This window comes from Peromyscus leucopus, chromosome 1 (assembly GCF_004664715.2).
Source record: "Peromyscus leucopus breed LL Stock chromosome 1, UCI_PerLeu_2.1, whole genome shotgun sequence".
Classification (NCBI taxonomy): domain Eukaryota; kingdom Metazoa; phylum Chordata; class Mammalia; order Rodentia; family Cricetidae; genus Peromyscus; species Peromyscus leucopus.
Window position 1 is genome coordinate 119507043 of NC_051063.1, and position 24471 is coordinate 119531513.

Below are 24471 nucleotides of genomic sequence, written 5' to 3' on the forward strand. Positions count from 1 at the left end.
AACTAATTTATAAACAATGCCCTATATCATTTGACATATTAAACATTCACATAACAGTAATAGCAGTGGGTTAATTGAAAAACTCACTTTTAACAGTGCATATATATCTCCAGTACAGAATGGCAAGGACTTACAATATATGTAAAAATTTCAGGCGTTTCTGGAAAAAAAAAAAAGGGAAGTTGTAGGAGATGAAGGAAGAAGACATGGCAGAAAAATAATTATTCAGGCATGAAAATTAGAGGGAACACATGGTTCAGGAATTCAATACCAGATTCACAGACACAAGTCATGTCTAGTTATCTGAATATGTACTATAGTCACAAAGCAGAGCAGAATATATAGAAAATGAAGTGAAAGCAAAAACATTCATACACAAAATACTGAAATGATATGTTATGGTTAAATAAGATTATCAAACTGTAAAAATTATATCAAAGCAGTTATAACCAGTTAAAATATGTTAAATGAAAGACAACCCTCAAGTGAATATATTAGAGAATTATGACATATCAAATCAAATCTGAACCTACTAGGACCCAGTGGCAGTTCTGCGATACCCACCTAAGTGTATAGGATGATATGCATCAGCACAACCTAAGAGTCCATGTGAAGTAAAAGGAACTCATTTCTCCCAGGAAAAAATTGTAGTTATCACCAACATTATGTCATTCAATATTTCAAAGCCTCAAATGGAAAATGAAAAGTAGAAAACTCTGTGGAAGCAAGGAGGAAAAGTAATAATTATTATGCTATTTGCATGATTTATGACTCCACTAGAATTTTCAGAGCTGTTGACACAGAAACAAGGACACATACTCTTCATACCCATAAAAATGTCATGATATTGGCCAGTACTGCCGCTATGTAAAAAAAAAAGTATAGCTATCTAGATAGCAGATAATACCAAATTATTTTCTACAGATTGTAAATATTAGAATTACAGTATAAATTATGAGGAGTCCAGTGTTGGCCAGGGCTTCTTTCCTGTTCCATGGGATGCATAAAGACTTTCACAGTGTTCACAGAAAACAGGGTAGAATTGTAGGAAACTTCAAAATTACAGAATCCCATTGATAGAAAATATACTCCCATGCCTTCAAAAAATGAAAATAAAAATGTAGCTAAAGTTTTCCTGCCTTGCCCACATTCAGGACAAATCTTTGTCACCCACCAGTCCCACAGCTGCTCAGACCCAACCAAGTAAGCACAGAGACTTATATTGCTTACAAACTGTATGGCCGTGGCAGGCTTCTTGCTAACTGTTCTTATAGCTTAAATTAATCCATTTCCATAAATCTATACCTTGCCACGTGGCTGGTGGCTTACCGGTGTCTTCACATGTTGCTGGTCATGGCGGCAGCTGGCAGTGTCTCTCTGCCTCAGCCTTCTGCTTCCCAGAATTCTCCTCTCTCCTTGTCCCACCTACTTCCTGCCTGGCCACTGGCCAATCAGTGTTTTATTTATTGACCAATCAGAACAATTTGACATACAGACCATCCCACAGCACTTCCCCTTTCCTTTTTTTAAAAAAGGAAGGTTTTTAACTTTTACACATCTGCAAAGCCAGCTTGGTATATTTGGGAATTTGGGCGTAGCTTCTCTTACTACTTCCTGCTGGAGGGGGGCGCTGTATCTATGGGGACACAAAGAAAATTTTAGGATCATGGAGCAGTCTGTGAGGCTGTATCGTGTGAGCCAGTTGCCTTGAAACAATTCTGGATGTTGGATCATCTGGGCCATGGTGTCATTTGAGACCTTTCAGGGGGTCTTGGCTGGTCAAACCTGATGTATCTTGATCTGGAACAAATCCACAGCCTCTGATTTTCTGTAGAAACAAAAGCAGAGCCTCTTTTCCAAAGCAACATTTCCTTATATCCAAATTTTGAAGTCAAGGTCCCTTTAAAATACACATTTTGGCATAACTCAACAGCTTTTGTAATCAAATGTTTTTCTTCAGTTATGAATATCAAAGAGAACATAAGCCAGATTCTCTGTGTGGTAGCCATCTTTATGTGGCTTATTTTTTATATTACCTTGAGCCTATTGCTTTAAACTGCAGCCTTCTAAGACTGAACAGGCTCTGTGGCTACTGGCTCCACCCACTTCAGCTTCCCAACATGGTGGTGGTACCTTTTCCGCCAGCTCTGGGAGCCATCAATTCTCAGAAATAGTGGGTCTATGCTTTTTATCAAAGCAACGTGTAGCCCAGATACCTCTTTTTGTTTTGTACTAGCAAAGACTAAATCCACCATGCAGCTTAATATGCCATTTGCAGAGGCCTCATTTCCGCCATACTGCAGGTCAAGCACACACGCCAGGAACCCGCCAGGAACTCAAACCTACAGCTGCTGCTCATTTGAGAGAGACAATTAGGAAGCTGTTTTTAGTTCCGTTTTAGAATCTTTTCTCAGGTTTTAGGTGGAAACTCTTGCCAACTCGTTGGGCGCCATTTGTAGCTAGAGTTTTCCTGCCTTGCCCACAGTCAGGACAAATCTTTGTCACCCACCAGTCCCACAGCCGCTCAGACCCAACCAAGTAAGCACAGAGACTTATATTGCTTACAAACTGTATGGCCGTGGCAGGCTTCTTGCTAACTGTTCTTATAGCTTAAATTAATCCATTTCCATAAATCTATACCTTGCCACGTGGCTGGTGGCTTACCGGTGTCTTCACATGTTGCTGGTCATGGCGGCAGCTGGCAGTGTCTCTCTGCCTCAGCCTTCTGCTTCCCAGAATTCTCCTCTCTCCTTGTCCCACCTACTTCCTGCCTGGCCACTGGCCAATCAGTGTTTTATTTATTGACCAATCAGAACAATTTGACATACAGACCATCCCACAGCATAAAAAAAATCCTTTGAGAATTTCATATTCTTCCCCATGACTCACATTCTAATGCGACACAATAATAGGAACTGTGTGAGTCATCATAAACCTAGGTCAAGAAAAAAGAATCCAATGATGAACCCACTATGAATGTGATTAAGATTATGGTTTTTGGAACCTAGTCTCTTATTAATAGTGTCCTCTGTTTTCAGGTTGACACCAAAGAACATCCACTTGATATTCTCTCTTTATTTTGCCATGGAAGAAATCAACAGGAACCTTCATATTTTACCAAATATTTCACTGCTAGTTGACATTAACTGTGATCTGTTTGCTAGTCATATAAAAACTGTTTTCTCCTCAAGAGGAACTGAACAATTTCCTAACTACTACTGCACAAAACAGAGAAGATACTTAATTGTACTTACTGGACCACTGTGGAGAAAATCTGCCATTTTTGTGCCACTCCTGTATGCCTTCAGAACTCCAGAGGTAAGACTGGGTGGATTACTTTAAATGAATTACTTTTTCCCTTTACGTTAGCTTTCTGGGTTCCAAGAGCAATTGAAAAGGCCAAGACTGGGTGTGTGTCTATGCTGATCCATAATGCATAAATACTCAAACATTTTCTGTAGGGAAACATAACTTTATCACAAATGGGCATGAGAGAACTGTGAAATATTTTACCTGACAACTTAATCTGTACTTGTTTAGATAATCACAAGAAATTAGATATGATTTTAATAATTAGATGAAGAATTCATACTTTCTAATTCTCCACACATTTGTTTAGGACACTTAGATATTAGACTGTTATGCATTCCATCATCTTCATATTGTTGCTTATGTTCTATGTCTTTCAGCTTTACTGTGGTCATTTTCAATCTCTCCTCAATGCCCATGAACAATTTCCTCACCTGTATCAAATGTCTCCCAAGGACACATCTCTAGCACTAGCTATGGTATCCCTAATGGTTCACCTGAAATGGAACTGGGTGGGAATGATCGTTTCAGATGATTACAATGGAATTCAATTTCTCTCTGAATGGAGAGGAGAGATGGAAAGAAACATTGTCTGTTTAGCATTTGTGACTATAATCTCAACAGATACAATAATATACTTTAAAATGTTAAATAAGTATTATACCCAAATCATGACATCATCAGCAAAAGCTGTGGTTGTTAATGGAAACAAAGAATCTCATCTAAAGTGGAACTTTATCCTATGGCAATCTCTAGACATTCGGAGAATCTGGGTCAGTGTGTCACAATTTGATATGATCACAGTAAGAGGAGATTTCTTGCTTAAATCCCCTCATGGGACTCTCATTTTCTCACATCAGCATTCTGAGGTATCTGGTTTTAAACAATTTCTGCAGAGAGTGCACCCTTCAAACTACAGTAATGAAATTTCTCTTGCAAAACTGTGGTGGACTTATTTTAAGTGTTCTTTACCATCATCTAATTGTAACAAACTGAAGTATTGTTCAACAGAAACCCTACTGAAATGGTTATTTAGGACACCATCTGGAATGGCCATGAGTGATACAAACTATAACATATATAATGCTGTGTTTGCTGTGGCGCATTCACTCCATGAGGTGCTTCTGCAACAAGTAGACACATGGTCCAATAATGCTGGGAAGGAACTGGAATTTGACCCCTGGAAGGTAGTGTGTCTTACACTGAGTAGCATTTATCTCATAGAGATGATGTTCTTAAAGGAAAGCATAAGATCTAAATGCATGTAAATAAGGAATCTTTTTCCTAAATGCATATGTGCCTGTACCCAAGCACTGCATGTGAGGTAGATCATGTTAGTGTCATCAATGATGATACAGTCAACACTGGCACCCAAGTCAGCATTTTACAATCCTAGTCAAGAAATTTTGCTCAGATGTTTCAACCACACACATATCTCATGTTTTAACATTTGAATAAATATATTTTCTCATGAAATTATTAAACGGTAATAAGAAAATGATTTGTCCTTTTGTGATCAAAAAGTTGCTGGTCAATGTAATGAAGAGACGAAAATAATATGAAGTAGTTTTGCTACTTTTTAACCCATTAGGATCTCAATTCCCTAGGTTATGATCAAATGACACTGTTAGTAGGAAGAAGTAGGGAATGTGTCACTACTCTTCAAGCATACATTTCAGGTGTGAACACGTTAAGGCATGAACTCCAGCAAGAAAATTGTATTTTTAAAGCAATATGATCTTTATACCTATATTGAATTTCTTCTTTTCCATTACTTATAATAGTTACATTTTATGAAAGGCTATTGAAAATTAGGATCATTACAAACATTGTATGTAATGTTGTCTGGCCTAATGTGTAGGCCCAGTTGAAACTAAAATGACCATTGTGTTTTAGATGTTCTCTTTCCTGAAGAACATACAATTTGTAAATCCTGCTGGAGACCTTGTAATCATGAACCAGAAACTAAAACTGGATGCAGAGTATGACATTTTCTACATCATGGATTTTTCACCAAATTTTGGACTTAAGGTGAAAATAGGAAAGTTTTCTGGACATTTTCCAAATTACCAACAATTGTATATGTCTGATGAAATAACAGAATGGGCTACAGGTCTTAGACAGGTAATTTGGTCTTAATTCTAATGCTTTACGTGTAGCATAAATGCCTAAAATTAAATGGTCTGCTTATGCTTCCACATGGGATAAAGCACTTTGACACTTATTGCCCACTTGCTTTCCACCCTCATAGATTGTCTCTCTCTCTCTCTCTCTCTCTCTCTCTCTCTCTCTCTCTCTCTCTCTCTCTCTCTCTCTCTCTCAATTAACAATATATAAGTCCCATACATTCATAAAATTTTGCTGGGGATATCTTTCTGTATGCTGTAAATTTGTTACTCTGATTGATTGATAAATAAAACACTGACTGGCCAGTAGCCAGGCAGAAAGCAAAGTCTAGATGGGATAAGCAGAGAGGAGACTTCTGGTAAAGGGAATGCTGAGTCAGGAGATGCTGACAGCCGCTGCCACCATGAGAAGTAAGATGTAAAGATACTGGTAAACTATGATCCACATGGCAAAGTATAGATTTATAGAAATGGGTTAATTTCAGATAAAAGAACTAGATAGCAAGGAGCCTGCCATGGCCATACAGTTTATATTTAATATAAGCCTCTGTGTGTTTACTTAGTGGATGCTAGTGAGAGAGATTTGTCCCAACTGCCAGCAGTCCAAGACACAGGAAAACTTAATCTATAATATTTATCTTAAAAAACAAGGAAATTTTGTTCTATCTTTTCTTCTAATGAAAAAGGGTTCTTCTCTCAAATAATATATGCTGATTATAGTTTACCTTTCCTCTGCTCTTTCCAGTTTCTCCCTCCTCTTCCTCCCCTGCAGATGCACTCCCTTTCTGTTTCTCAGTAGAAAGTAATAGGCTTCTTAGAGATAACAATCAATCATAGCAAAAGAATATAATAAAATGGAGGGAAAACTATCATATTGAAGTTGGACATGGCAAGCCAACAGACAGAAATGAATCCCATGAGTTGATGCAAGAGTCAGAGACCCACTTATTCTCACAGTCAGGGGTCTCACAAAATTCAAACCTAATACTTTAATCTAGACCTGTTGCAGACCCATGTAGGCTCTGTACTTGCTGCTTCAGTCTCTGTGAACTCATATCTGCCATTCTTAGTTGGTTCAGAAGACCTTGTTCTCCTGGTGTCCTCTGTCTCCTCTGGCTCTTACAATTCTACCTCCTCTTCTACAGGATTCCTTGAACTCAAATGGGAGGTATTTGATGGAGACCTCAAACTTAGATTCTCCACATATTATGTGGCTGTGGGTTTCTGAATCTGTTCCCATCTCCTGCTGGAGGAAGCTTCTCTGATGATGACTGGTTAAGGCACTGATCTATGAATATAGCAGAACACCATTAAAAATCATGTTATTGATTTTGGTTTTTATACCAACTGGTATTGATCTCTGAGCTATCGAGTCTCTGGTGCATGGTTACCCAAGCTGTTTTGGATATGGATATCTTCTCATGGAGTTGACTATAGGTCAACTGAGACATTGGTTGTATACTCCCATGAGTTCTGTCCCACCATGACCCTAGTATACTTTGTAGGCATGACGAATTTTAGGTCAAAGATTTTGTGGCTGGGTTGGTACCCACATTTATCTTTGGTAGCCTGAAAATTGTCTTCTGCAACAGAGTAGAATGTAGGAATGAGGGCTCAACGTAGGCATTGTAATGCATGTTCTCCTCCACAAGGAGGCCCCCACTGTCAGTTTGCAGAGAACAATGATTTGTCTTAGCAGCAGCCCTCATTGGAGATTTCCATGGGATCCCCTTAGCCAACAATTCAATTGAATGTAACCTAGTTCTACGGTTGAAAGTCTAACTTCACTACAAGAGATGGTTATTTGGAACTCTTTATCCTATATTACTAGAAGTCCTCATTAGGATCATCTTCATAGATTCCATGAGTTTTCCATTGCTCTGGTTCTCCACAACACTCCTCAAAAGACCCCCTAATTCGAGGTATCTATTCACTAACTCTCTCACTTCAACCTATCTCTTTCTACCTGATTCCCCCACTCTTGTCATCACCCAGTCCCAGTCTATAAATAAAATCTATTCTACTTCCCACTTACAGGGAGATCCCTGTGTCCTCTCATGCCACCTCATTAGCAGACTTCTCTGGATCTATAGATTAGAGCTAGGTTATCTTTTATTTAAAAGTTAATATTCCCTGATAAGTGAACACATGCCATATTTATCTTTCTGGGTCTTGGTTACCTAACTCAGAATGGGGTTTTTCTTTGTAGTTCCATCCATTTGCCTGCAAATTTCATAACATCATTTCTTTTAAAACCTAAGTAATATTCAATTGCATAAGTATACTATATTTCTTTATTCAGTATTCTGATGAGTTTGTTTCCAGTGTCTGATTATCATGAACAAATCTTCAATGAATGAAGTTGATCAAGTATCTTTGTGGTTGTATGGAGTGTCCTTCAGATGTATACAGAAAAACAGTATAGCTCGATCTAGATATATTTGTTGTCATATTTCTGAGAAACTGACATTTTGATTTCCATTCTGGATACAATTAGCACTCCCCCAGCAATGGAACTGATATCCCCTTATTCCACATCCTCACCAGGCAAGAGATATCATTTGTGTTATTAAACTTAGCCAATCTGACAGGTATAGGATGGAATCTCAGAGTAGATTTGTTTGGTATTTCCCTGATGGCTAAGGATGTGGAACATTTCTTCAAGTGTTAATCAGCTATTTAAGATTCTTCCCTGAAAATTCCCTGTGTAAGTCTGTTCCCATTTTTTAATTCTATTATTTGTTTTCTTATTAATTAATTATTTGAGTCTCTTCAATTCCTTCTATGTTTTAGATATTAGTCCTCTATGAAATGAGGAGTTGGTAAAGATCTTTTTTTATTCTGTAGACTACCTCTCTGTCTAATTGATGATGCCCTTGCCTTACATAAGCTTATTAGTTTTATGAGGTCCCATTTATTAATCGGCAGACTAAGTGCCTCCAATATTGGTGCTCTGTTCAGAAGGTCATCTCATGTGAGGTTTTTCTACTTCAAGCATCTTCTGTACAATTTTATTTGTAGATAGATATTGTTTAATTTTGACTGATTTATGGAATACATTATTTTCTCCGTTGATGATTGGTGAAAGTTTTCTGGATAGTATAGCAGTCTGGGCAGCATACGTGGTCTCTGTCTGGCATTTTCTGTCTTTCAGAGACTCCATTGATAAGTTGGGATAACTCTAAAAGTCCTGTCTTTACATGTTAATTGGTATTTTCTTTGCCAATTTTAATATTCTTTATTTTTCTGTATGCTTTGTGTTTTTACTGTTATGTGGCAAAAGCACTTTCTTTTCTGGTTCAATCTATTTGGTGTTCTCTATGCTTTTCACACCTTTATAGTCATCTGTTTCTTTACATTAGGAAATTTTTCTTCTATGATTGTATAGAAAATATTGTCTGGGCCCTTGAGCTGGGTTTCTTCTCCTTCCTCTTTCTCTACTATTCTTTTTTTTAACCTAGTAGAGAATGATTTATTATTTGCAACCAGCAAGAACACAGAAATTATTTCCAAAGCAATACTCTCCATAGAGAAGAAAGCATGAGGATTTATCCAGGGAGATTATACTTATTTGCATAGGCCTATTCCTAAGCATGCCCACTTTAAGAACATAGAAATTAAAGTGCTGGTGAGGAAAGTATATGTTAGTGGCTTATTAAAACAAAGAGAACACCCTTGAAAGGGCCTGCCTGTGTAACAGCTAGCAATTGGCCCTGAGTCTTTTATTCTCCATCCTTGAACAGGTTATTATTCTTATGGATAATAGGGATTGCATGGTAAGGAGAACCTACCTCTGGATGATGGGGATGCTGTGTGATAGGGATACCCAACCTATTGATGACAGGGATGCTGTGTGGTAGGGGATACTCTACCTCTGGATAATAAGGATGCTGTGTCATATGGATACCCTGCCTCTGGATGTTGGGGATGCTAGACTTATCCTGCCTCTGGTTGACAGGAATGCATGTGATAGGGATACCCTACCTCTGTATGATAGAAATGCTGTTTTTCGAGTCAGAGTACTACAATTTCCTAATGCTAAATCAAGGTAGGTGTCATAACTACCCAGGACAGCCTACTATCATACCCGAGAAGATTATGTTTATATGTATGTGATATAAACATATATATATGTAGTTAAGGCACATTTAAAATATGAGATAATTCATAAATTAACATTTGTAATTTATGAAAACAAAAACAAACTAAATACGACAGAGAATACAAACCAAAACACAATGAAGTAAATAGGTCAGCTAAAAGAATAAGATAGAGCATAGATTGCTATCTCTTATCTATAAATGTATGATATATTATTTTAAGTTTTGGTTAAAACAAAAAAACTACATACTTAGAAGGTTAAAGTTACATAAACAAATATATGAATTAGACTAGTAGGGCAGAAAGAATCATTTATAGCTTCAATTTCCTTATTACTTTACTTCTTATTTTAGAATAAGTATAGGTTCTGGTGCAAAGGAGTGGGTACTTTGAGACTGAGTCCTGTCATTGATTGCTGTCTCTTTACTCTGGTACAATGAATTCAAGGAGTCACACTTTGTACTTAAGAGAAGAGGTCATAGTTAATAAGATTAAATAAATGCTGTCTAAATAGGGGTAGGCTAATCCAGGTAGGACCCTGTTTTCCAAGATTTTAATATTCTTAATCTCCTGGTTTGTAGGAATGAATCTTACCTCTGTAGAAGAAGTTTCGGGTTTTCATATATGTGAATAGTCAACATCATCAGACCTAAATTGATTGTGTTTTATTGACAATTTAACTTTTACATGAGTATATTTAGAGCTGTCATCTTGTTTTGATTTGGTTTTCCTTGGAAGGGGTCTTTTATACAGCATTTTGAAGGGTCTGAGATTGAGTTCCCTTTAGGGCAGTGTCTATGTAGTTTAGGGCAATAGATAAAGTTTTAATCAGCTTTTGTGAGGTTTTGGTACAGCTTGGCCAAGGTAGACTTATGTGTATCACTGGTGTCTGCTTGTTACATGTAACATTCATTTTATTCCTAACATCTAGGAAATTGTACCTATTGCCTATGAAATAAAAGAAAATCCATTGTCATTTTGAATAGATATGAATAACATAAATCTGGACATTAAATTTTTTATAAGCTTAATGAACTGTAGGAAAATTAAACAATTGCCGAGACCATTTTTTTCATAACCAAATCTTTCCTTCCTGTATGTTACCTAATTCCCCTGAGATAAGAAATATACTGTAAAGGGAGATATCATACCCAAAAGAATAGGTTGGAGCCCTGGCAAAATAGAAGACATATTTTAAATTTAAAAACAGGGCACTTCTTTCAACTACCAGACTTTTACCTCTCTTTTTAACCCAAATAAAATTGATGTATTTAGCAGTCATGCAGAAGTTAGAGCTAGTAGCTGACCTTAAAAAGGGGTATTAAAAAGCTTCACCCTAGATAATTGAGAAAAAGAAAACTACATATAATGGAGACAACCTGGGTCCCTTCTCCCACAGGAAAGAGTCCTTTAGCTGGTTCACAGCTCTTGGGCTCTGTTTTGAGGTTTACTGTAAACTAGAATCACAAGGCTGCCACTGGTACAGTGGAGAGAATGATCTCTATCTGTTCTTGGATTGTACCAGCAGCATGAATCACTGAGAAGAAGGTACATCTGGAATTGGCACAGAAAGTTAATGTCTTCCCTTTTCTTAATTTGAATGTTTTACATTGTGTTATTATTTCAGCTTTTCTGACAAAATTCTGAAGCATAGAAAGCTTTGTCTTCAATAGAAAGAAACCACCATATAATCAACTCAACATGGGCCATTAATTACAAAATTACTCTTGCTAACAATCATGCATTTTAGCATTTAGCACTACTATTCTTAGACTTGATCTTCATAATGTTCCTGATATCATGTCAGGATTTTTTTCAGATTTGACAATTTCTTTCATATATGTACCAATTTCTTTTATCATGTCTTCAATGCCTTATGTTCTCCCACCCACCGCTTGTATTCTGCTAGTGAAGATTTCCCCTGTAGTTCATGTATAGTTCCTAAATTTTTCATTTTGAGAATTCCCTCAGTTGGTGTTATTTTTATTGATTCTATTTCCATTTTCAGGTCTTAAACAGTTTCATCTATTTCCTTACACTGTCGACTTGTGCTTTTCCATGTTTCTTTAATTCATTAATTTCCTACTTAGGGACCTCCATCAAATCCAAAATGGCTATTTGAAGGTATTTTTCTTGTACATTCAGGTATGTTTAGATATTCAGGGCCTGCTGAGGTAAGATAGCTGAGCTCTAATGAAGAAGTACTGTCCTGGCTGTTTTTGATTGATTTTTAGGCTGGCATCCTGGCATCTGGGTTTTGGCTGCTTAAAATTCTTGGTGCTGGTGTTTGGATTTGTCTTTGTTGGCTGGTGTTTTTTTCCTTGGTTTCTATTTCCTCTCTGGATGTTCAGAGCGTGATGTCTGTGTGTTATCTGTGTGTTACCTGGCCTGTTCAGCCACTTTGTTTACAGGGAATGCCTGTTCGTGTTTGAGGCTAGATAGTTGGGATTGGTTGAGGAAAAAGGAACGTTAGCGGAGAAGGTCTTTGTGATCCATTAAGGATCACATTAAGTATAAGACAGCAAAGGGAGAACACAACAGGTTTACAGCGACAGAGCTGGGAATGAGACTAAAATAATTGTACCTCAAGAGTATTAGGAAGAGGTTGTGAGTCTGTTTTCAACCTACTTATTGACTTAGGAAGGGTGGCACTTGAATTAGCAGGAGATTCCGACTACAGTTGGAGGCTGCAATTCGGTAATGAATTGGGAGAGGGAGTTTAGGAAGGGATAACTTGTTGGACACACAGGAGATGTAAGCAGGGGTGAGGGGAGGCTGCAGATGGCATTCTGCTGCAGCACTAATGAGGAGAATGCAGGATTGTATCTAGGGGAACAGAGAGACAGAAGAAGGCCTGCCATAGCCTACCTAGTTTTCTGGCAGGTATGGCATCTGTTTAAGCAGGGCATACCTGCAAGAGTTGGGTACTGTGATGTGGGGATGAGCGAGGACAGGGAGGTTAAGAAGCAATGGTCTATGACATCCATGGGAGATGTGGTAAGAGGAGGGAAGGCTGCAACTGGTGTTCTGGTGCACCACCAGGGAGAAAACTGTGGAACTGGGTCTGGAGGAAAAGAGAAGTATGAGAAGGTACTGAAATTATGCTTTATAATATGATGCATGTGTATAAAGGGAGACTTTTCGGTGGATCCATACTGTGAATCACTGCTGTTTTTGTCATATATGTTGAGATTTTTATTTCAAAAATGTATCTGATTTTCCACAGACTTCACCCTCCATATGCAGCAGGCCTTGCAGTCCAGGATTCAGAAAATCCCCTCAGCGGGGAAATGCTGTCTGCTGTTTTGATTGTGACCCCTGTCCAGAAAATGAAATTTCAAACATAACAAGTAAGAATATAATTTACCAAAACAATCAACAGATTGTTTATTTTATGGCATATTTATATAGTTCTCAAAGGTCTTTTTTGGGGAAAGAAAAAGATAAATGTCGTTATAAACTTTAAAAAGTTAAGAACACGGCTATTTAAAATAATATACTGCCTTGTTCATGAACGACACTATAATTCCATCATCCAGAACAAATAAATTAGCATTTTCTCTTAGATTGTTCTTTAGGGTACAAATTTTTCCTCTACATCTAACCTATATTTCAGAATTAAGCATATTGTAATAAATTTATCTACTTTTCAATATACTAAAGGTATGAATACTATGCACCTGCCGTAGTTAGTTTCTAATGCTGTAAAAAGATATCATGACCATGGCAACTCTGATAAAGGAAAAATTTAATTGGGGTGTGTTGCTTTAGTTTTCCTGCCTTGCCCACAGTCAGGACAAATCTCTGTCACCCGCCAGTCCCACAGCCGCTCAGACCCAACCAAGTAAACACAGAGACTTATATTGCTTACAAACTGTATGGCTGTGGCAGGCTTCTTACTAACTGTTCTTACAGCTTAAATTAATCCATTTCCATACATCTATACCTTGCCACGTGGCTTGTGGCTTACCAGCATCTTCACATGCTGCTTGTCCTGGCAGTGGCTGGCAGTGACTCCTGCCTTCCTGTTCTTTTATTTCTCCTCTCTGTTAGTCCCGCCTATACTTCCTGCCTAGCCACAACCAATCAGGTTTTATTTATTGACCAATCAGAGCAACTTGACATACAGACCATCCCCCATTACAGCCAAGTGCAGACCATCTCAGACACCTGCACTCAGGCCCATGGTCCTTATCATCCTCTATTCAGACCTGCTGGGTAACGCCACAAGGAACCCAAGAAGGGCTCCCACAGGACATACATTAACATCCCACAGCAGGGGTGGCTTACAGTTCAGAATTTTAGTCCAATATCAACTTGGTGGGAAATAGTGACATGCAGGTATACATGGTGCTGGAGAAAGAGCTGGAAATTTTACATCTTGATCCAAAGGCAAAAGGAAATGAACATGTATCATACTGGGCCTGATAATAGAGACGTCAGAGTTCACCCCAACAGCGGCACACTTCCTCCAACAAGGACACACCTTGTCCAACAATGCCACAACTCCTAATAATGCTACTCCCTATAAGATTATGGGGCCCAATTACATTCAAACTACCACACTCCACTTTCATGCCTTCATAAGCTTCTAACAGCATCATAATGCAAAATGCATTTAGTTCAACTTCAAAAACCCCCACAATCTATCACAGTCTCAACTATGTTTAAAAGTACAAACTACAAAGTCTCTTCTGAGATTCATGCTATCTCTTAACTATAATCCCCTATAAAATCAAAATCAAAAATAAATCACATACTTCCAACATACAATAGCACAGGGTAGATATTACAATTCTAAAACATAGGGAAGGTAGCATAGTGAAATACTTGACCAACACAAAACTAAAAACAGCTGTGGAAGGTAGAAACTGTATCTCCATGCCTGATATCAAAACACTCTTCATAGCCCAAACTCCTTTCAGCTTTGCTGACAGAAACACATTTCTCTGTCTTGTGCTGGTTCTAGGACCTGTTAGTAGCTCTCCCCAAAAGGTCTGGCATCTCTGACACCTTGAGGTTTCCAAAGCAATCCAGGCTTCACCTTCACAGGTTCACACAATGGGCTCTCTGGGCCTCCATTCAGGGATACACCTGACACATGCCTGGCCTCAGCAACAGTCTTTAATCATTGAGGAAGTGTCCATAATCCTTTTCTTCAATCCTTAAAACCAGAATCATGTGGCCAGAGCTTCCCAGTTCTACAACTTGCTGGGGCTGGAGCATGGTCTCCTTGCTCAATTACATCGTCACCAACTTTCTGTTTTCACTGGTATCCTTCACTGCCTGAGCTAAGCTATCCTGAAACTGAATCTGTAGACCAGGCTGACTTCAAATTCAGATAAGGGCCATCATTTTCCTATTGAGTGCTGGGATTAAAGGTGTACACCACCACACCAGGCTCTATGCTTTTCTTTAATTCCTTTTCACAAATTGGAAACTTATCTGGGTAGGATCTTGTCATGAGGTGACCAATCCCTTCATTCCATGTTTTAATCAGTTTAACTCCTTAACACAGGACTTAGCTCCATTCCAATTTCTACTATTCCTTTTCTCATCAAATTATACATTTGTATTTTATCTTGCTCACTTGTTCCTTTTCATTATAAATCTTCAATAGAGGTAACACTAATAACCACACATGGCAGTTTTGTGGGAATTTTTGTGCTGTTTTCTCAATATTGGAATGTTTTGAGATTTGCTCTGCCAATAGAATTAATCCAAAACTCCTCACTTTAGCCTCAGGCAGAATCTTCAGACAAGGGAAGAAAGCAGCTGCATTCTTCACCAAAATATTACAAGAATGATGTCCAGGCCCTGTATTAGTATTCTTCTTATCTGAAACCCTTTGAGCCGGACTGCCACAGTTCAAAATGACACTCATTGCCACTGTCTCCAATGCTGTCTATTAAGCAGCACTTAAAACATTCTACTGCTTTTCTAATCTACAGTCCCAAGATCTATATTCTTTCAAACAAAAGTACAATCAGGCCTATCACATCATTACCTCAGTCCCTGAGACCAACTTCTCTCTTACTTAGGGTTTCTGTTGATTTGAAGAGACACTATGACCAAGGAAAATCCTATGAAGGAAAACATTTAATTGGAATGACTTACAATAAAGAGGTTTAGTCCATTATCATCATGGTGGGACATGGTAGCATGCAGGTAGAAATGGTGCTGAATAAGGACATGATACTGGAGAAGGAGCTAAGAATTATACGCTTTGATCTAAAGGCAACAGGAAGTGAACTGGATGTCACACTGAGCCTGATCAAAGGAGACCTCAAAGCCCAGCCCCTAGTGACAAACTTCCTCCAAAAATACCATGCTGCTCCAACAACAAAGCCACACTTCCCAGAAGTACCACTCTCTATATGATTAGAGAGAATAATAACATTCAAACTACCAAAGCATCCATATTTTCCAAGTGTTCCCCAATGGCTCTAACTAGAAGTGGACACTAAATAATGTTGTATCATGTTTTAGAAACATGTGTTTTTGTATTGTGTGCTATGGTAGATTAATACAGTCATCGGTAGTTTTCATTTACAATAGTATTCTAGGTAACAGGTGAGTTAGGAGGCCATCACATTAAACTCTGAAATAAATATTTAATTCTCATGATCATAACAAATATGAGTAGAGAGTTTTTAATTCAATATACGATGGTATCTATATTGAATTTCATAGAAATACTTGAAATGATGTTATTCTTATATATAGGGTAACTGAGGGATGGAATTAATTGTGGTTGGAGTGATGAGCTACAGCTAAATAATTAAAGTTTTATTTAAAAATAAGACCAAAATGTATATGGTTTCATATGATTTTAACACAAGGATTGTGAAGATGAGGGACAATTTTAAAAATTACACTGAATATTAAACATATTTGATATCAGAACCCAGTGAAAAATTCAAGAAGATAAACCACTTTGTTTATTGACTTTTGTGTTGGTCCAATACAAGGATACTAAAGAGAGTTAGATTAAATTCCCCTTGATCCTATGTGTATTTCTTAAAGCTTTAAAACACAACATTTTATAACATAATAATTTTGAAATGGATATAAAAAGTTGAAGTTTTTGAATACTTCGTTTTACTAGTTTAGATAACATTGTTCAGAACAATCAGAGAGAATATAAAAACTGAAAAAGAATGTCCACCTTTCAATGAAGAGACTCAGTACTGGGTGACACCATCACTGCTCAGTATGACCTGTTGGCTCAGGGCAACTGAAAGAAAACTGAATGCACTGCAGTGTAAATTACAAACTTATGGGTGAAAGGATGTCCTCAGGCCCATCCAGTGCCGTCTTTCAAAATTATGTCCTTTATATATGGAACATTATCTTCACCATGATGTTTCTCAATAAAAACTAAACAGTCATGACACTTGGGCAGTCAAATCTTACAGAACTTAGTAAAACTGGCAAAAAAAATATACCCTTCCAAAATTCATACATTGAAACATAAGCCAAAGATGATGATTTTGACATGAAGAAAATTTAGGTGGTAATTTGTTCATGTTGTCTCTGCCTTCTTTGATATTATCAATGCTTTTCTTTGCTTCTTTTATTTTTGAGATTATAATGCAATTACATAGTATTCCTTTTCCTATCCTTCCTCCAAAAACTCCCACACATGCCTCCCACCGCACTTTAAAATTAATGGCCTATTTTCTTATTAATTGATATCACATAAGAATATTTTATGTATATGCATATATTCCTTGGTACAACCTCTTCAGTATGTGTGATATAGCTCTGATGTTTTCAGGGCTGACTATTTTGTGTTATCAAAGATAATCTGTTGGTGTGCATTTCTCTGGAGCAGATAATCTATTCCACTTTCAATATTCCTTAAGTGTCTGTAGTTCTCTGCATACAGTTGTTGTCTGATGGTCTTTCTCCAACTATCATTGTCATATCTATTGTTTTTGTTCATGTTCAGCTCAAGTTTAAGCAGGCATATTGGTGAGACATTGTGGATGTTGCTTGTGGTGTTCCTAGGAAACACAGTCTCACATCAAACTCTGTGAAGTGGCTCTTGTAAGCTTTCCAACCAGCTTTCATGCAATTTTCCATTAGCCTTAGTCACAGAATAGTGTTGCAGATGAATCTATTGGACTAGACTCCAAAACTTTACATTTTATTTTATTTTATTTTATTTTACATTACTATTCAGTTCTACATAACAGCCACAGATTCCCTTGTTCTCCCCCTTCCTGCCCCCTGCCCTTCCCCCCAGCCCACCCACCATTCCCACCTCCTCCAGATCAAGGTCTCCCCCGAGGAATGGGATCGACCTGATAGACTCAGTCCAGGCAGGTCCAGTCCCCTCCTCCCAGATTGAGCCAAGCGTCCCTGCTTAAGTCCCAGGTTTCAAACAGCTAACTCATGAAATGAGCCCAGGACCTGGTACCACTGCCTAGATGCCTCCCAAACAAATCAAGCCAATCAACTGTCTCACCTATTCAGAGGGCCTGATCCAGTTGGGGGGCCCTCAGCCTTTGGTTCATAGCTCATGAGTTTCCATTCGTTTGGCTATTTGTCCCTGTGCTTTATCCAACCTTGGTTTCAACAATTCTCGATCATATAAATCCTCCTCTTTCTCACTAAATAGACTCCCGGCACTCCACCCAGGGCCTAGCCATGGATCTCTGCATCCAGATTCCCCAGTCCTTGGATGGGGTTTCTGGCACAACTATTAGGGTGTTTGGCCATCCCATCACCAGAGTAGGTCAGTTTGGGCTGTCTCTCGGCCATTGCCAGCAGTCTTTTGTGGAGATATATTTGTGGATTTCTGTGGGCCTCTTTAGCATATTGTTTCTTCCTTTTCTCATGTGGTCTTCATTTACCATGGTCTCCTATTCCTTGTTCTCCCTCTCTGTTCTTGATCCAGGTGGGATCTTCTGCTCTCTTTCCCTTGACCCTCGCCCTTCATTGCTCCCACTCATGTCCAGGTTGTTCATGTAGATCTCAGCTATTTCTCCATCATTGGGCGATCCTCGTGTCCTTCTTGGGGTCCTGTTTTCCAGGTAGCCTCATTGGTGATGTGAGTAGCAGACCAGTCATCCATGTTCCACATCTAGTATCCTCATATGAGTGAGTACATATCAAGCTTGTCTTTCTGAGTCTGGGTTACCTCACTCTGGAAAATTTTTTCTAGATCCATCCATTTGGCTGCAAACCTCATGATGTCATTGTTTTTCTCTGCTGAGTACTATTCCATTGTGTATATTATGCCACAATTTATTTATCCATTCTTCAGTTGAAGGGCATCTAGGTTGTTTCCAGGTTTTGGCTATTACAAACAATGCTGATATGGACATAGCTGAGCAAGTGCTCTTGTGGTATGATTGAGCATTTCTTGGGTATATGCCCAAGAGTGGTATAGCTGGATCTTGGGGGAGATTGGCTCCCAATTTTCTAAGAAAGCACCATATTGATTTCCAAAGTGGTTGTACAAGCTTGCATTCCCACCAGCAGTGGAGGAGAGTTCCCCTAGTTCCACATCCTCTCCAGCATAAAGTGTCTTCAGTGTTTTTGATCATAGTCATTCTGACAGGCGTAAGGTGGTATCTCAGAGTTGTTTTGATTTACCTTTCCTTGATGATTAGGGATGTTGAACAACTCCTTAAATGTCTTTCAGCCATTTGAATTTCCTCTGTTGAGAATTCTCTGTTTAGTTCTATAGCCCATTTCTTAATTGGACTGTTGGTCATTTTGATGTCAAATTTCTTGAGTTCCTTATATATTCTGGATATCAGTCCTCTGTCAGATGTGGGGTTGGTGAAGATCTTTTCCCATTCTGTAGGCTGTTGCTTTGCCTTGTTGACCGTATCCTTTGCTCTACAAAAGCTTCTCAGTTTCAAGAGGTCTCATTGATTGATTGTTTTTCTCTCAGTGTCTGTGCTACTGGTGTTATATTTAGGAAGTGATCTCCTATGCCAATGCATTCAAAACTACTTCCTACTTTCTCTTCTAGCAGGTTCAGAGTAGCTGGATTTATGTTGAAGTCCTTGATCCACTTGGACTTAAGTTTTGTGCATGGTGACAGCTATGGATCTATTTTCAGCCTTCTGCACATTGATATCCAGTTATGCGAGCACCATTTGTTGAAGATGCTTTCTTTTTTCCATTGTACATTTTTGGCTTCTTTGTCAAAAATTATATGTTCATAGGTGTGTGGGTTAATGTCAGGGTCTTCAATTCAATTCCATTGGTCCACATGTTGGTTTTTATGCCAATACCAAGCTGTTTTTAATTACTGTAGCTCTATAGTAGAGCTTGAAGTCAGGGATCCTGATGCCTCCAGAGTTTGTTTTATTGTACAGGATTCTTTTGGCTATCCTGGGTTTTTTGTTTTTCCATATGAAGTTGAGTATTATTCTTTCCAAGTCTGTGAAGAATTGTGTTGGTATTTTGATGGGGATTGCATTGAATCTGTATATTGCTTTTGGTAAGATTGCCATTTTTACTATGTTGGTCCTCCCTATCCATGAACATGGGAGATCTTTCCATTTTCTGACATCTTCTTCAATTTCTTTTTTTAAGGGACTTAAAGTTCTTGTCATATAGGTCCTCTACTTACTTGGTTAGTGTTACCCCAAGGTATTTTATGTCATTTGTGGCTATTGTAAAGGGTGATGTATCTCTGATTTCCTTCTCAGTTTCTTTGTCCATTGTATATAGGAGGGCTACTGATTTTTTTGAGTTGATCTTGTATCCTGCTATGTTGCTGAAGGTGTTTATAAGCTGTATCAGTTCCTGGGTGGAATCTTTGGGGTCACTCAAGTATACTATCATGTCATCTGCAAATAGGGAAAGCTTGACTTCTTCCTTTCCAATTTGTATCCTCTTAATATCCTTGTGTTGTCTTATTGCTCTGACTAGAACTTCAAGTACTATATTGAATAAGTATGGGGAGAGTGGACCACCCTGCCTCTTTCCTGATTTTAGTGGAATTGCTTTGAGTTTCTCTCCATTTAATTTGATGTTGGCTGTTGGCTTGCTGTAAAATGCCTTTATTATGTTTAGGTATGTTCCCTGTATTCCTGATTGCTCCAAGACTTTTATCATGAAGGGGTGTAGGATTTTATCAAATGCATTTTCTGCATCTAGTGAAATGATCATGTGGTTTTTTTCTTTGAGTTTGTTTATATGGCGTATTACATTGACGGACTTTCATATGTTGAACCACCCTTGCATCCCTGGGATGAAGCCTACTTGATCATGGTGGATAATTGTTCTGCTGTATTCTTGGCATCTGTTTGCCAGTATTTTTTTTTTTTTTTTTTTTTTTGGTTTTTCGAGACAGGGTTTCTCTGTGTAGCTTTGCGCCTTTCCTGGAACTCACTTGGTAGCCCAGGCTGACCTCGAACTCACAGAGATCCGCCTGGCTCTGCCTCCCGAGTGCTGGAATTAAAGGCGTGCGCCACCACCGCCCGGCTTGTTTGCCAGTATTTTATTGAGTATTTTTGCATCAATGTTCATGAGGGAGATTGGTCTGTAGTTCTCTTTCTTTGTTGTATCCTTGTTTGGTTTAAGAATCAGGGTAATTGTAGGAAAACCTAAAAGAAATGGACAATTTTCTGGATAGGTACCACATACCTAAGTTAAATCAAGACCAGATAAACTATTTAAATAGTCCGATAATCCCTAAGGAAATAGAAACAGTCATTAAAAGTCTCCCAACCAAAAAAAGCCCAGGACCAGATGGTTTCAGCGCAAAATTCTACCAGATATTCAAAGAAGCATTAATACCATTGCTCTCTAAATTGTTCCACATAACAGAATCAGAAGGAACATTACCAAACTCCTTCTATGAAAACTTTACATTTTCATTGGTTGTGTTTTTCCCTAATGGTCTCTGTCTGTGCCAAGATAATTTTCCATGATGAGGAGTAAGGACTATACTTATTTATGTGTATAAGAACAAATATTAGAATGACATAAAGATTATATTGCTTAAAGTATATGTTGTACGTTCTTTAAAAAACATAAAGTAGATTGAGTTTGTATGTCCAAGGAGCTCTATGAGGCCATTAATGTGGAATCAGATTTGTGGTTGATGGACCATAAAATGCATGGAAGCAGCTCATCCTAAGTTCTTGTTACACATATTGCACAAAATAATGATAAAAAGTGTGCTTCCATTAATGATCCCATCCATGGTATGTTGTAGCAGATATATAAATATTATGTGACAGTACATTATTTTTTTTGAAAAATACTAGGAAATTCACGAGTATGTAAGATTAAATATAAAAAAGTGCTTTCATAAAAATGATAAGTTTTGAAAATTGTGATTAAACCCTATGAATCAACCATATTTAGATTTCCATTGACCACAAGATGTAAGGCTAATTTATCTATGACTTTCCAATGAATTATTATTTTGCATATCTTGTACAAAAAAATTAAAACTGATAACAATGCCTTTCCTATACTAGACATGGATGAATGTGTGAAGTGTCCACCTGATCAGTATGCCAACACATATCAAACCCACTGCCTCAAAAAAGTTGTAACCTTTCTGGCTTATGAAGATCCTTTGGGAATATCTCTGGTCTGCTTAGCTCTGTGCTTCTCTGCTCTCACAGCTGTTGTATTCTGTGTCTTCTTGAAGCACCAAGACACTCCCATTGTCAAGGCCAATAACAGAGCTCTCAGCTATGTCCTACTCATCTCCCTCATCTTTTGCTTTCTCTGTCCCTTGCTCTACATTGGCCATCCACATACAATCACCTGTATAATGCAGCAGACCACATTTGCAATTGTCTTCACTGTAGCCACCTCTACTGTCTTGGCAAAGACTATTACTGTAGTACTGGCATTCAAAGTCACTGTTCCAGATAAAAGAATGAGGTCACTGCTGGTTTCAGGGGCACCTAACTTCATCATCCCCGTGTGCACCATGATCCAAATGCTTCTCTGTGGAATCTGGATAGGAACTTCTCCTCCATTTGTTGATGCTGATGTACACATGGAACATGGCCACATCATCATTGTTTGCAACAAAGGTTCAGTGATTTCCTTCTACTGTGTCCTGGGATACTTGGGCTCCCTTGCTCTAGCAAGTTTCACTATAGCTTTCCTGGCCAGGAATCTGCCTGACACATTCAATGAAACTAAGTTCCTGACATTCAGCATGCTGGTGTTCTGCAGTGTTTGGGTCACCTTTCTAGCTGTCTACCAAAGCACCAAAGGCAAGGCTCTGGTGGCCGTGGAGGTCTTCTCTATCTTAGCCTCAAGTGCAGGGCTGTTTCTTTGCATCTTTGCCCCCAAATGCTACATTATTTTGTTAAGACCAAAGATAAATTCTTTTCACAAGTTCAGAATCACAAATGCTAAAGCTGAATATATTCATTAAATTTAACTACATTATTTACAACTGCAAACAAATATAAAAGATTACAAAGATGCTTTCTACTCATTAAATATTGTGTCAAAATATAGTTTCTCCATGTAAAATGAATAAAATAAGATGCATAATAAAGTTTTTAACAAATGACCTGGACCTCAATTCTGTGGATCAAACCTTGTAATCAGCCACATTCTGTTGTCATATTTGAGGGACCATGGGCCTTTCATTAAATTCTGTGATAAAATGTTGGGGCATTATATGAAATCTTGAGGTCAGATAGCCTAGATGGTCTATTTAGTGATCTGAATAGGGAGAGCCTTCTACTTTGATACTAATAGAACAGATTAGACATAGAGAAGAAACAAAAGTTGCACTGATTATATTACAAAATTAAATATTTCTATTCATTTTTCTAAACATCATGTAAGGTTAATAACTACAGTGTAGACTGAAACCACATAATCTTTTAGAACCCTCTAGTCCTCAATCATTCTGTTAGCTTATTTTTAACATTTTCATGGAGAAGAAAGGGGTTTGTCTTGAAGTGTTCCATAGGTATCATAGGGAATAGACTACTTGAATATTAATAGAAGCCTGAATTAGAGACAAAGAAGAAGCAAAAATAGTACTGATTAAGTCATAAAACTAGGTACTACTGTTCATTTTTCTGTTTTTTTTTTTCATTTTTTCTTATTAGGTTTTTGGTTTATTTTACATACCAACCTGTTTCCACTCTCTGCTTTTCTCCAGTTCCCTCAACACATGTTTTCTATACTCCCATCTACTCCTAAGAAATGATAAGGCTTCCCCTAATAGTCAACAAAGCATGGCATAACAAGTTGTGGCAGGACAGAGCTGCTTCCCTCTGCATCAAGGCTGAGCATGGCATCCCACCATAGATAATAGGTTCCAAGAAGCCAGCTCATGTGCTGGGGACAGAACCTAGTCCCACTGCTAGGGGCCCCAAAAACATATAAGGCTACACAAATGCCACCCACATACAGAGGGCCTAGGTGGGTCCCATGAAGGATTCCTAGTTATCTGTCTAGAGTCTGTGAGCTCCCACAACTCAGGTAATATGTCTCTATGGGTTTTCCCATCGTGATCTTGACCCCTGCTTTCTTAAAAGTTCCCTCCTTCCTCTCCAACTGGACTCCTGAAACTCAGCCCAGTGCTTGGCTGTGGATTTCTGAAACTGCTTCCATCAGTTACGGGATGAAGGTTCTATGATGACAATTGGGATAGTCACCTATCTGATTATAGGAGAAGGCTAGTTAAGGCACCCTCTCCCCACTTGCTAAGAATCAGAGATGGGGTCATTCTTGTGGAACTGTGGGAGTTTCCCTGGCACCAGGTTTCTCCCTAACCCCATAATGGCCGCCTCTATTAAGATATCTCTTTTGTTGCCCTCCCCAACTTGACCATCCTGATCCCTAATGTTCCCATACCCCAAACTTTTTACCACCCCACCCCCAGTTTACCCAGGAAGCCTACCCAGTGTGATCCAGGCATCCCTCTTAGGGTCCTCCTTGTAACCTAGATTCCCTAAGACTGTGGGTTGTA

At 38.4% G+C, this 24471-nt stretch overlaps 1 protein-coding gene across 1 annotated transcript in view; it reads left to right on the top strand.

Annotated features, from left to right (window-relative positions):
* Positions 1-22914, top strand: part of LOC114696242 (vomeronasal type-2 receptor 116-like) — a 45120-nt gene extending 22206 nt beyond the window's left edge. The window contains exons 2-6 of the mRNA XM_028873850.1: positions 3039-3318; positions 3690-4496; positions 5206-5433; positions 12763-12886; positions 21995-22914. Coding sequence (XP_028729683.1) covers positions 3039-3318; positions 3690-4496; positions 5206-5433; positions 12763-12886; positions 21995-22914 — 2359 coding nt within the window. The remainder of the gene's footprint in view (positions 1-3038; positions 3319-3689; positions 4497-5205; positions 5434-12762; positions 12887-21994) is intronic.
* The last annotated feature ends 1557 nt before the right edge of the window (positions 22915-24471 follow it).